The sequence below is a fragment of the Poecilia formosa genome, unplaced genomic scaffold, assembly GCF_000485575.1.
Source record: "Poecilia formosa unplaced genomic scaffold, Poecilia_formosa-5.1.2 Scaffold177, whole genome shotgun sequence".
In the NCBI taxonomy this organism is placed as follows: Eukaryota; Metazoa; Chordata; class Actinopteri; order Cyprinodontiformes; family Poeciliidae; genus Poecilia; species Poecilia formosa.
In genome coordinates, this window is record NW_006800116.1 from 174,630 (window position 1) to 188,601 (window position 13,972).

Here is a 13,972-nt window from a genome sequence, read left to right on the forward strand (position 1 = left end):
GTAGAGTTAAAAAGTGTTGAAGAAGATTTTAGGTTATAATATATTTTTGGAAAATCTCTGGCTGTATCTTCTTCTCACGGATCCCAGGTTCTCCCGGCGGGCCGAAGTGAAACCACACAGAAAACAAAAATGAGTGTAGACGTTTTTCAGAGATTATCTGTCTCATGTTAGGACAGCGAAAGTTTTAATAAGTATGTAAAATTTATTTATTTATTTTTTAAGTTAGATGCTGCAGGTTTAAGCAGAGGTTCGGTGTGAGAGTCACTACCAGGTGGAGCAGAAGCGGCGCTCCGTCTGTCAAATATTACTACCTGTAGCGTAGCAGCGGTTCAACAGCGAGAGCAGAACCTGCGTCTTACATCGCAGCTCGAAGACTTAAATAATTTTGCGGGTTATTTGTTTAGCTTTCTGACCGTCATGCTAATCCGGGCGAGTGTTTGTAGCTGTGCGCTGCTTTACCTGCTATCTGATCCTCCATATGTCTTTTTTTACTGCAGTGAGCCTCGATGTAGCCAAACACCGTCAAGTATGGCATTGTTTTTATGCCATATTAGATTCGTCGTGTTGATGCAATTTGACGTGCTTCACCCCGAGGTAATTTTCCACCGCAACACGCAAACTTCCCCATTCACTCAGAGCGTTATAGTTCCACACGACATCGCTTAGGATTTGTTGCTGCGCGTTTGCGCAGTGAGAAGGAAAGAGGAGACCAGCTGCACAGGGAGGCTGCGAAATGAGATGCAGGTGATCGGTTTATGTGATCGGTAACAAGAGACCGTGATCGTCGATCACCGATCATACACTTTTTCACGGAAATCGGCCGATTATGATCGGTCGCCGATCATAATTGTAAATAACTAAATATCTTTAGTTATTTACTAAAGTTGATCTATAGCAAATGAATTGTGCTGTGGAGTTAAGAGGAACTGTTTCCTTCTTCTTCGTTGTTTTTTTAGGAGTGCCTGAGATGGGTTCTGTTTGGTTAAAATAAAAGCTGAATAAACATTGTGACAGTTACGCTATTCCCTCTCAGTGTTCTGCTCTTTCTTCACCCACGGCCTCCTATTTTATGGTTGCACGTTGTTACGGACTGACCGGTAAGGCACAAGGACAAAGACATATATATAAAAAAATTTCTATTTATTTTTCAAAAAAATCTTAAAAGGTTTTCAACAACAAATCTAAAAAATATAGCAAAATGGGCCCAAAAGAAATCAACTAAGGCATACGTAAGTCAGGATAACAAACCAACAGGCACGTGCAGAGGGGTGTCTGGGGGTGCTTGAGCACCTGCCCCTTTTGCTCCTTGCCCCCAAGTGCCCTTTTGGTCATTTTTTTTTCTTTTTTTGTGTTATTATTTCCTTAGCCCTCTTATGACACATAATAACATTTACTAAAATTATTTGTTTTTTGTCGCCACCAGGTTTGTCCCAACCTGATAGAGAGAGAAGACAGAAAAACAGGCCATTAGTGATGCACTTATATAAACAGCAAACAATTTGAGCATGATTCAGAGATGAATGTTGACTTACAGGCTGGATATCAATGAAACCTTCTGAACTTCCAGGTTGATGGATCTGAAACTCTTCTCCCAAGTGTGTAAGGTGGAAACCGGGAGGAGAACTGGCAGCAGCGTCAGGGCTACATCATCTTGTCTGTCTGGCAAACATAAGCTTGTGTTAAAATGTTACATGTGAAAAACAGTTTAGAAAATATCTCTTGAGCTTCAGTACCTTAAGGGAGAAAGTTCATGTTGTTGAGAAGATGGCCGCTCCTTTCTCTTCTTGGCCATACAAAAGATCTTCGTTGAGAACAAGAGAGAGAAGCACAAAAACAGGCCTTTAGTGAATTTAAAGGTAAAGGGCTACATTCTCAAAAACTAATTTCTGACTGATTGTAGTTTAACACAAAACCTCACCATTGAATGTGATGCACTTATTTAAACAATTTGAGCATGATTCAGAGATGAATGTTGACTTACAGGCTGGATATCAATGAAAACATCTGAACTTCCAGGTTGATGGGTCTGAAACTCTTGTTCCAAATTAGTAAGGTGGAGCAGGGAGGAGTACTGGCAGCAGCTGCAGGACTACATCATCATCAAACATAAGTTAGTGTTAAAATGGTAAATTAACTAGAAAGCATGAAAATATTTTAGAGAACATTTCTTCTGAGCTTCAATACCTTGAGGGAGCAGACTCATGTTCTTGGCCATACAGAAGGTCTACGTTGAGAACAATGAGTTTGGGTTTTGCTCAATTCTCCTGAAGATCCTGGATGTAAAATTACAAAATCTATCAGAAATGGAGGAACCTCCACACACGTATTTATCCAACATTGTAGTGTTGCAATATCTTTCAACCTGATTGATGTTATGCTACAATCTGCCGCTGAAAATCTTCAAAAACAATTTCAGATGCATTTATTTCTCCCAAAGTTAGCATGTTCTTTTTTTGATTTTGTTTTAAAGGATTTTATGTAAAAATTGCAGAAGACTTAAGTGGTCAAGGGGAAAGTTTCATAACCAGAAACAGGTCCAACTGCACTACTACACACAAATATTTGACCCCATCACATTTAACATCACATTTTTAAAGGTTCACATTTTGAAAAACATTTTCCAGAAAGGCAGTGTATGAATGGGTAATTAATCTAGTCAATATAACGTTTTCTTATATATCCATTTTCTGTACACCCTTGTCTGTAGTGGGGTCAGGAGAGATGCTGGTGCCGATCTCCACCGAATGTTTCGGGTGAGAGGAGGGGTCACCCTGAACAGGTCACCAGTCTGTCGCAGGGCAATTCAGAGACAGACAGGACAAACAACACACACACACACACACACACACACACACACACACACACACTAAACCAACCTAACAGTCATGTTTTTGGACTGTGGGAGGAAGCACCCAGAGAGAACCCACGCATGAACAGGGAGAACATGCAAACTCCATGGAGAAAGACCCAGGGCCTGGAATCAGATCCAGGACCTTCTTGCTTCAAGGCAACAGTGCTACCAACTGCTCCACTGTGCAGCCTATGAAGTTTTTTTGTTTTGAAACATAAAGTTTTTTAAAGAAATTTAAACTTAAAAAACTCTGAAGATAAAATAAATGAATGAAATACAATAAAATCTAAATTATAACTGCAAACCTATTAGGGGCTAATCATCTTATGAACATGTCAAATTGAACATTTCTTACGAAAAATTATTTCAGACTTGAACTAATGGAAGTTCTTTTCAGCAACTTTAAATTTGATCATCTCGGTCTTGTCAAATGGTTTCTTTGCTGGTTGCACTCTAAGGCTGTTTACAATTATGAAATGGAAACATGAAGGTATGAAGTGATATTTGAATACAAATTGACAAACTGAGTCTTTCTATTTTAACTTTGGAAAGTACTGATTATTGTAACTTTAATGAAAAAATCATAATTTAGGTGATTTATATGTGCATTTAACAAATTATTAATTTGTGTACTACTTCCAGAAAATGTCTGTGTGTTGAATGACAAAATGTCACTTTAATCAACAACATGCTTCCATCTCCACATTCTGCTCCCTGTTACTTTGTCATAACTATCTCTGATATTTTTATGATCGAGCCTCTTCACACTGATAAAAAGCATCATTTTGTGGCAGCGGGACACGATGAGGGGTTGAGAGCATGTGACATTTAAACAAATTGCTCTGTTTGTTGCTTACAGGCTGAGACTGTGAAGTTAAATATAGCTTTGTAGTCTAGAATTTGCCCATCATTGCTGATGATCCGTTTAAAGGTCAAACCAACAGGGGATTCTTCTGTTGTAGGTTAGAAAAGTTCATCTGAATGCCTCTTTTATTTGTGCCAGAAACTTTAAAAGTTGCTTCACCTCAGGCGATGCTTTTTAGGGTGGATTTTCTTTCATGCACAACTTTTACTTTTACCCAAAGTTAAAAGGTTGGGTGGATGAATGTGGAAGTAAAGCTGTGTTTTTGTTCCTCACATAAAAAACAAATCCCATGTTTTGTTCCTGTTCAAACTCACCTGAATCAAATGAAAGTCTTGTTACCAAGGTGTCTGCAGAGCTTGGTGAGGTCCAGTTTAGTTTTTATCCTTCATCCATTATTATTCATATACTCCATAACTACAAAATTTTCAAAATGTTGCATTGGTTGATGCGTTTATTAACCAAATATTGGGAGATTTTATGAGTTTGCATGTATTGGATATGAAAAAATATATACTATGTTTCCATATTTGGGTAGCCAGTCATTGATTAGAGTCAATCAAGGAAAACCTTGTCGATTTGGATAGCGAGCTGATTGATTTATGCTTTTTTGCATTTCGTTCTATTAAAGGAAGTGTATATAGTCACTTTCCCCTTTGTTGCTCCCTAAACAAAGGGAAGAAACATTGTTGATGAGATTGTTTTATTACACAAGAAAAAAGGCATTCTGACAATGTTTCAGATTGTTTTTCATGGCTGTACATGAAAAAGGTCCTTTTCATATCAGAGATCCAGTCATGTAATTTAAAAAAACAAATCTCTCCTGATGGTTAAGACAGCACTGAAAATGACAAAGCTGTTACAAAACAACAATCTAAGTTCACTTGATTTTGAGCAGTTGTTTCTCTGTTCTTAGAAGAAGCTCGGTCTTCTGTTTGGTGTCACACGATGTCTGGGTCCCACCAAAGGTCACCATGTGCTCTTCTACCCTTAATTCTCACAGTACTTGAGAGGATGCAAGCTGTGAGACAAGTGATACAAAGAAAATCAGAGCAGATAAAGGAAACAGGCAGTTCTCCGGAGCCATGGCAACAGCAGGCCGGTACAATGGGTGGCTCTGAGACAGAAGCAGAGATCAGGGATGAATGAGAGAGGAGGTGGAGATGGAAATAAAGACCAGGGGAGGTTGGATTTGCAGCTTGTTTGTTGCACATCTTTACCTCGTTATGGCTTCTTCTTCTCTCCTCCTCTGCACCTCCAAAGTTCTTCAACTCTGTCAGCCTCAAAAGTGATGGCAGAGCACCACTGTAGCTCTACAACAGTAGCTGTGTTTCAATTACAAATGTGCAAAACCGTCAATATTCTGCTAATGTTGAAAAAACACAATTTTGCAGTTGTGTTGTTTCCATTAAATAAGAAGCACAATTGAAATCACAAGTGAGTAAGTTTGTTCACACGATAAGTTATTAAAAACATGTTGCTCCATGATCCTCCAATTACTTCCTGTTGTTCTTCGTGGTTAGCACTAGTGTAGCAACATCCAGTGGTTGATTGTGACTTATTTTCCACTAAGGTTTGTGACATAAAACAATTTCAATATGGCCAAAAAACCACTTCATCCTAACGGCAAAACTTTTTATTAATTTATTTAGTTTTGTTTTTGTTTTGTTTTTTCAAAATTGGTGTATTTCCCTAAAGCAAATTTATTTTCCAAATGTCAAATTTCAGAAATATATGATCAATGGAAGCACAGCTACTGGTACAAACTTGTTTGTGTCCTCCTGCACTGATACATTACCTCTGCAAACTAAGTAAGTGCACTCCTGAGTTCATTTGTAGTTCCTCTTACTGGCTGATATGATGCTCCCAGTAGGGATCCAGGCTCAGACCGCAGTGCTGCGACCCAGCAAAGGGAAGGCGGTTGGCATACTGCAGCTAGGCTCTAGACTTCTCAGTCTATGAACCCCCTGAATATCTTGAAACCCTCCCTGAAATCCCCTCATTCTTCCCTGAAGTCCCTGTATTTCACTTTGCATACTCTCATAATGAGTCCTAGGCTCCCTGCGCGGCATGGTCGCCATGGCGGCGGCGGTGGCTGCCTGCAATGAGCGTGCCCCCGGTGGGGTCAGGCTGTTGTGGTTCAGGGTCATGTTGGACAGGAGATGACCCAACGAGTCCCAGCGCTGGGATGAAGGCAGGCGGATCAGCGAGGAGTAACCCCTGTCAGGGAACACGGTGGCCAGAGGGAGCTTGCTGGTCTCAGATGTGACGACTGGAGGCAGGTTGGGGTTTTCCCTGGAAGGCAACGGCGCTCTCCGGAGTGGGCCGGGCTTCAGGTATGTCCCCCCTCGAGGGTCAGCCAAGACCTCGCTGTAGGGTGGAGGGGGGTCCTCCATCAGGACCGCTTCCTCATAGCAAGGCGGCTTCCCAAATACATCTGTGTCTGGAAGAGAGAAAAGTCTAGCTTAGAGACGGATCAGGCATAAAATTTCTCAATACGGTTGCTACTGACAATTATTTTAGTAATCGATTACACTGAAGATTAATCAAATATAAAAATTTGGCACATTCTGAAATTTTATCATTTAACCACTTAAACTTATTTTGTTTAAGTGGTTAACTTAAACAAATTAACTTAGTTGTATCTTTTAATGTTTTTCTAGAAAAACATTAAAAGATAAAACTAAGTTAATTCAGATCTGACTGAAATGCAATAAAAAAATTTTATTGAACGCTTTATAATTTGCAGCAAAGGATCTATCTACAAATAAAAAATAGCTCTAACATTAATGTGTGAAAAGTGCAGCTCTTTCTGCTTGATTCAACATCAACAGTGTAGAGCTGATCTGGTGATTTCTTTAACAATTGGGTAGCAAAAAGTGCTTAAGAGATAAGAGATATATTTTTTTTTTACCAAATTATCAGTAAAAAAAAATCCCCTGATAATTCAGTTTGTTTGTTTTTTACTGAATTATTATTTTACTGAATTATTTGGATAAGTCAGTAAAAATTATCTACTGAAGTAGATAAATATGTGAAAATAAATATGCAGTTGCAATTTTCTGGCCTATCATCAATATTTAAAAAGCACCGATTTGTTTCTGTTTTAAATATAGCAGAAAAGTTGCCAAGTTGGCAACAGTAGGCTGAGTATTGTGAAACGTAGCCCTCTCTCAAACCCTTGAGATTGAAGAAAACATCAGTGGATAAGTTTGGGTTCACATGTAAGTATTGACCAATCATCAATGACCCAAAATTAAAGAAATGGGGCTGATCAATGTGGACACCCCTAAAAACCTCCTCCATCTTCCCCTCCAAGGCCAAGTCCCTAGAGGAAACTGAAGAGCACATGGATCACTCTTCTGAAGTGTTTGTGATATTTGATCAGGTTTAATGAATTGTTGCTTTTGATTAAGAATTGCTGAATGGTTGAGAGGAAAGCACAGAACCTAATTATGTTTGTTTATAAATGATGAATACTTTGTGTTGTACAAAACGTAAAAAAAAAAAAAAAAAAAAAGTTCTGCTGGACCAAATTCAGAGGACTGCAAATGGTGCCCCAAGATTGCTATTTGGAGATCCATTTGCCATATTGCAAGACATTTTTAATATATTTTTTTTCTGCTTTAAATTTTCCAAACGACACTTCATGATTGCAAAGTGAAATGAGTTTGCCTGAAGTGGTAGAAAATGAAGATTGCGAGCAGAGAGAACATGAGGCTGCAGCGACATCTGTGTGCAAACATGCTGCGTTTTTGGGACAGTGATCATAAACCTGTTGCCTGCTGGGTTACACATGACAACATGTTCATCTGCAGGAACACAAACAATTGTTGCTCTGATCTCAAGCTCTTTCTGCGTCTTTCCTAAGCCTCCAGATTTGTTCTCCTCAGAGAACCTGCAGCACATCGACAACAAACTGCTCATTTGTTTCCATTTGTCTCATCACTCTACAGCTCTCCATATTCCTTTGGTCTAACTGTTTTTTAGCAGTTTGTCGTCCAGTATTTTCTACGGTGCACACTCAGATATTCCCACGGCGGGAGCAAAATGCCAAACAAACCCATACCCCCAGTGCCCGGCTCGGTGTTGTTGATGGCTGAGATCTCCACTTACTGCTCATGAGTGACTAATACTGTTTATTATATACAATGGAGTGTAGTGAATGAGTGACGGAGGCTGTGATTTCACATGTGGGTTTTTTTTTCCAGTGCTCTGACAAGATCAAGAAAACAGTTTTTACTGTTTCTTTTTATTTCTTGCAGAGCTCTGTCTGAGTTTTTGTGTCATTGTTTTCACAGATTTTTTTATACTGTCCATGCCATTGGGACATGACTCGTTGTAAACTGGTCTTAATTTATTTTTGTTTGCTTGAGCCAAGTTGGATCTTTTCTTCCTGCTTCCACATGTAAATCCTGGCAAGGAGTGACGATGTACAACATGGAATTTATAAACTGTCAGGTGTTTAACAAATTCTGCTGTGCCACACTCATCAGCACACCTGCTGGTAAGTCTTTGTGCAGGCCCAGTAGGACAGCACTTAGTCTGGTCCTGGATCATTTCACATGGTGAGAGCATAAGAGAGGAATCCTTGGCTAGTTCACTTCTCACAATGTTTCTAACTGTGGAGTCCTGGTCCTTTCTTATGTGCTATTCTTTTCAGCTCAGCTCAAGGGCTTTCTGCAGGATCTTATTGTGTGGACTGAGACGGACATAGAAGAAGGTTGATTATTGTGCCTGAGCTGTGGTTGAAGCTTCAGTGATGTCATTTGCAAAGGCGGCTTCAACTGTGCACCAACACTGCCTAAAATTTAAATGAAGGTCTGAAACCCATGCAATATTATTTTTCCTTTATTTTAATTAGCCATATGTCAGTTAAGATTGGAGACTAAAATTATGCTGCAACTCATCATCCATCTGGATGTTGTAATGGTTGACTTCAACAAACCCATTTAAAGGGGCGGTATTACATATTTCTCCAGGCACATGGTGCCATTTTACAGCACAATAAAGTAACTGTTAGCTTATAAAAATGATGTCTATGTTAATTTTGACTTAAAAGAAATTTGAGTTAATAATTTAACACCTTGAATTTGGGCTCTCCTATAAAGAGCTACGTCTCATGAAAGAAGTAGCTATAAACACATACTAATTAGCAAACACAGTTAGCATGTGTTTGCTAATTGCTGCTGGCTAGTCTAAATAAGCCGAGTGGGGTTTTGAGGCAAACAACAATTTAGTCTCAATAGGCCACGTCAGTCTGAATTTTCAACTTTATCTGCAATCAGAAAACAACATATGGAACAAAGACAATATTTTAAAGGGAGATATTCTTTTGAATGAGTCTGATTTTTGTGAAATTTTTGGAAATCAAACATGAGGATAAATTGCAGCAACTTCAATTCACATGATTTCTCTCAGGACCTGTACACCCAGGCATAACTGTTGGAAACTAACAGCTGTTTGCGGAACAGTTGCCATGGAGCTGGGTGTATTTATAGATGCAAATGTGTTTTGTGTGTATTTGTGTACCTGGCTGCAGTCCATCACCTCCCCCGTCAGGGCTGACAGACACCTACAGGAACCCAGCCTCATTGTTTCTCATGTCGAACGTGCCGTGGCGAACAATACGAGCAGCTGCCACGGAGGCTTGAAATAAACATTAGCATGGAGACATCAGCAGCACCGACGTCAAGGTGGACGTTTGTGTCCACAGGGACAATCACAGATTTACTCTGATGGACAGATGATGGAAATCTCTAGGAGCTACTGTTAATAACTCAACCTCGCCTTATTGTTTGTGGCTCTGTGAAGTAGAGCTGCAACTAATGATTGTTTTAGTAATTGATTATTCTCATGGCTAATTAATTAAACAGACAAAAAAAATTAGCACATTCTGCAAATTTTTCATTTAGCCAATTAAGCCTTTTTTATACACTGTAAGAAATACATTAAATAATTGTTTTTCACATAAGAAAATATTTTATTGCCTGAAATCCTATAATGTAGCATTCCTGTAGTGTATACTTAATCATTTGTAGCAAAAGATGCATCTCCGGATAAAAATATCATTCCATTATGTGAAAAGCTCAGCTCTACTTGATTTAACAGGTGGGCTGACCTGCTGATTATTTTTTGGATTAGCAAACTAAGAATTGGATAACAAAAGGTGCTTAATAGATTTTTTAAATATATTTTGAGCCTAGTGAAGCTAAAACTGCCACTTGAGTTCTTTTTTAGAACATATTTACAGATTATTTATATCTTTACCATAAAATCACATGTATCAATATTTTTTTTAACAGTTTTGGTTGAATTACTGCTCTTATTGTTCTTTCATCAAATGACCTTGGTGAGTGTATACTACAGTAAACAATTAATTGATAATGGCATTGAAGATGACATCATATACCAATTCAACAAACCCACTGTCATCTGGACAAAGCAGCCAGCACTGAGGATCAAGCCCTTTGATTTCTCCAGAACATTTAACATAATTCATCCTGATTTACGTTGGATCAACCCGGATCAACAGACCAAAGCATTGGGGGTTAACCAGGTGGTCAGGAGCCCCACAGGGTGCTGTTCTTGCCTCATTTCTTTTCACTCTGTACTCCTCAGACTTCAAGTAAAACAGATTGCTTTCATCTGCAGAAATACTCAGTGGACACAGAGGATTCGTTATAAAATCAAGAAAATTACGAACGACCCTGACCATTCTAGTGTCATTTACAACGGAGGTTATTCAGTTAGAGGCTTTTTCAGATCCGCTGTAATACAGACTGCTACAGGAGAGCCTTCCTGCCCACAACCATGAGCATCTATGAAGAAGAACCTTGGACAGTTTGAGTTGCACTTAAATCCCCTTTGGGATTAATAGGTGTTTTTCTAATTTGATTTGAAAAGGCTGAAATTACCATAGCAACCAATGTTTTAGCCACACTCTTCCATTACTAAGAAGCTTCTTCTTTCTTATATTCTTCCAACATGAATTAACTTCCACAATAAGGCAGCAGGAAGTTGGTTTACTCACTGTTTTCAGGCAGCAGCTGCACCCTTTTAAATTTAGATTTTTTTCGTCTTTTTCTTTTTTTCTTAATGTTTTTTCCTCATTTCCATTCCCTTTGCTTTTTTAAGGACTTTACAGTCCAATAACCTGTTGTCTTAATCTCTGTGAGGAAAATCGCAACTTCCTTCTCTTCTTCCTTCCCCTGCTGGCCGATTAACTATGAAGTGTTAGATATTAAGTTGTGAGGGCATTAATATATTTCTTTGCTGATTTAAACCAGCTCACTGGAGCCTCGAATACCAGTGCTGAAATGATTTACAGAGGAACAAGAAGCCTAATTTCCTCCGAGGTGCAGATTTCCCTCTTCCCCCTTAAACATTTGAGATCAGAGCATCTCCACAGCTCTCTTTCATTCGAGTTATCTACGACTGAATTGTGCAGCTTTCTCCCTGCTGCTGCCTGGTTACTGGAGCTCTTCATCAGTCTGCCTTGTGAGCAAGACTCCAGGCTTTTGTTTTATCCTCTTTGTGATTCTCTGCTCATTACACGCCTCTGACAGGAGTTTCTTTAAGTGTCTCATATCCTTTTTCTCTTCTTGTTTTGTTAGTATCATCCAGAGTTCTGAAAGGATTAGAAAGTCTTCCTTTATCAGTCTGTTTATTTCTGTTTTACTCTGTAGATAACCATGAATTCATCAGTATTTAACATATATTTTGTCTGGTCGTGAAGAATGCTGAATGATTAATGATAAATGTACAAGTTGCTTCATATTTTATGCTACACACCAGCTGTTCAATTATTTTGCTACATCTCTGCATTTTTGTTTTCTGGATTCTTTGCACACCAGACTGCTTGGGATTGTGTTTTTTAAGCCTGAATTCCTTCTGAGAAACAGAGTTTGTACCTTTGTGAGGAAGGGGAAGGTAAAGCAGCGCCTAAATCTCATGAATAAATTTAAATTAAAAAGCTGCACATTTCTGCTTTAGGCTGGCAGGGAAAAGGAACGTCTGAGGATTTTAATTTTCTGCTCATGATTTTGGTATGTGAAGGAGGGAAAAATATTCTTATGAATTGCACTGATTGAGTACCTTAAAATGACATTTGTTGTCAACTGGTTCAAATTTCAGCAGCCAAGAAGGTTTTCATTGAGAAAATAATAAAATGCTTGAGAGGTTTCAGTGGTGGCACCGATGCAAATCTGCTCTGCTGACTCTACTTCCTGCATCAAATTGGGGTTCTGACCATGTTGTCGCTCACTCTGTCACCAGTTAGCATTCACAGCTGACGCACACGCCTCGGTTGCAGCTGCCATTATGACGCCCTACGGGGGGGGGACCTGAAACGCCCACAGAAACCAGAATCTGATTGTGCGTGATGCAGCTTTATTACATGTTTAAAGTTTAATCTTAAAGAGGCTAACATGAAGTGACGGTAAACTGGAAATGTAAGGTTTGTGGGTGAAATTCTGATCTTGTCCTCAGATAAATACACCTAGCAAAAGTTTTCAAACCGCTCAACTTTAGGACATTTTGTCTCATTACAAACACAACTTTCAATGTGATAGTTTTAAAACATTTCCACAAAAAAATTTAGAAACATAGCCTCCATTTGCATTAATAGTGCCCCTCCTTTAAAGGGGCACTATTATGTATATTCCAGGGACGTAGGGCCATTTTACAGCATGATCAAGTAACTATGTTACTTTCAGTTGATATAAAAACGCTTCATAGATCAAACATAACTTAAAATAAATTTGTAATTTATTGACTTAAATGGGGCCTCTGTCTCTTTAAGAAGCTCCTGGTCTTTCTGACGCCTCGCTTTCAGGACAACATTCCGCTATTAACCCTTTAACAATTTTTTTACCAGTGTTTTACTGAGAATTAGTTTCTATGATGAGCTCAGCAGATGTGCCGTTCCACCAGCTGTTTTCTAATTCCTGCCACTAATCTAGAGGAGCTGATTGGGAGAGTTGAGGAGAGGGATGACCTGTAAGGCAGAAGATGGCTGAGGACTGCAGCTCCAAAGTGGAGCTTTGGCTAAGTAGGCAGCACAAGCATTAAGGCCCCTCTGACTGGTTGTAAGTCGCCACACAGAATTTCTCAAACATGCATGAAAGGGGGTCTGGGGGAGGCCGCTAGTGTGCAGTAATGGAGTAGACGTGTTTTGCAGAGCTCCGTGTCACTGCCTTCATTTAAAATTTATTTGCTGCACCAAAGATACTAATTTTTTTTCACCGAGTGAGTAGCTGGCACCCGTTTCTTCAGTTTATTTTAGTTTTGGCATTTCACATCATGCCTAGGAAAGACGAAGCCCAGAAGTCGACTGCTCAGGCGGGCTTCGCTGTTAGCAACGAGACTATACTAGCCGCCATCAATAGCCACAAGGATGATCTCTCTAAAGTCTACACACTCGTGGATACTCTCAAGAAATCACTGGAAGGACGTCTGGACTCCATTGAAGCTCGCTTAACAACCCTGCAGACAGAGCACAGTGAGGTCCGGCACCGTTTGGATGACATGGACTCGGCTCTAACTTCTACCGATGCCCGTGTTTCGGCCCTGGAGTCATCATGTAGCGAGCTAGCGGCGGCTAACGGCCTTCTTAAAAAAAAGGTGGACGACTTGGAGGGACGCTCGCGCAGACAAAACATTCGGATTGTTGGCCTCAAGGAAGGTGTAGAGGGGTTCGCCCTGCAGAATTTGTCTCAAAATTTATCTCCGAGCTGCTGGGACAGGACAACTTTCCCAAGCCCGTAAAAATTGATAGGGCGCATCGTGCCCTGAGACCAAAGCCACTTCCTAATGAACGTCCTCGGATTATCATCGCCAGGGTCCACAATGACCGCGACGTGATGAATATTCTGCGGTTGAGTCGACAGCAAGCCCCGCTGATGTACCACGGCCAGAAAGTTTTCATATTCCCAGACTACACAGCAGAGGTTTCAGCGCAGCGCCAGGCTTTCAACTCCGTGAGGAAGAGGCTGGTGGAGGCCGGAGACAGGTGCTCCCTGCGTTTTCCTGCCAAGCTTTAAGTGACACTGTGAAATCCTCACTTCACCGACTGATGCAGAGCGGTTTGCCAATTCATTGACTCATATTAAATGACTTTGTTAATCATTCTATGCTAAAGTTAGTCTGCTAGTTCGATTAAGCTTTGGTGTACATTATCATTTATATAGTTTCTGGAGGTAAACACGGCGTGTTGGGTTTAGATTACCTATTTGGGATTTTTTTTTTTTTTTTTTTTT

The 13,972-nt window shown here is 39.8% G+C and overlaps 1 protein-coding gene and 1 long non-coding RNA gene across 6 annotated transcripts in view; both read right to left on the reverse strand.

Moving 5' to 3' along the window:
• Positions 1–1,355: 1,355 nt before the first annotated feature.
• LOC107837807 (uncharacterized) lies at positions 1,356–2,270 on the reverse strand. 3 transcript variants are annotated; one of them, XR_001663851.1, is made up of 4 exons: positions 2,185–2,270; positions 1,734–2,089; positions 1,533–1,659; positions 1,356–1,435 (listed from the first exon to the last, which is right to left on the reverse strand). It is a non-coding gene; the product is annotated as an uncharacterized LOC107837807 (long non-coding RNA). The 3 variants fall into 3 exon arrangements; XR_001663852.1 differs by lacking the exon at positions 1,356–1,435 and having other exon boundaries at positions 1,457–1,659; positions 1,734–1,801; positions 1,982–2,089; XR_001663850.1 differs by lacking the exon at positions 1,356–1,435 and having other exon boundaries at positions 1,457–1,659.
• A 2,129-nt stretch (positions 2,271–4,399) lies between these two features.
• prr7 (proline rich 7 (synaptic)) overlaps positions 4,400–13,972 on the reverse strand; it is a 29,505-nt gene continuing 19,932 nt past the window's right edge. For all 3 annotated transcript variants that reach the window (XM_016678252.1, XM_016678251.1, XM_007565484.2), the window contains one exon: positions 4,400–6,156. In XM_016678252.1, the coding sequence (XP_016533738.1) occupies positions 5,597–6,156 (560 nt within the window). In that variant the 3' untranslated portion in view covers positions 4,400–5,596. The remainder of the gene's footprint in view (positions 6,157–13,972) is intronic.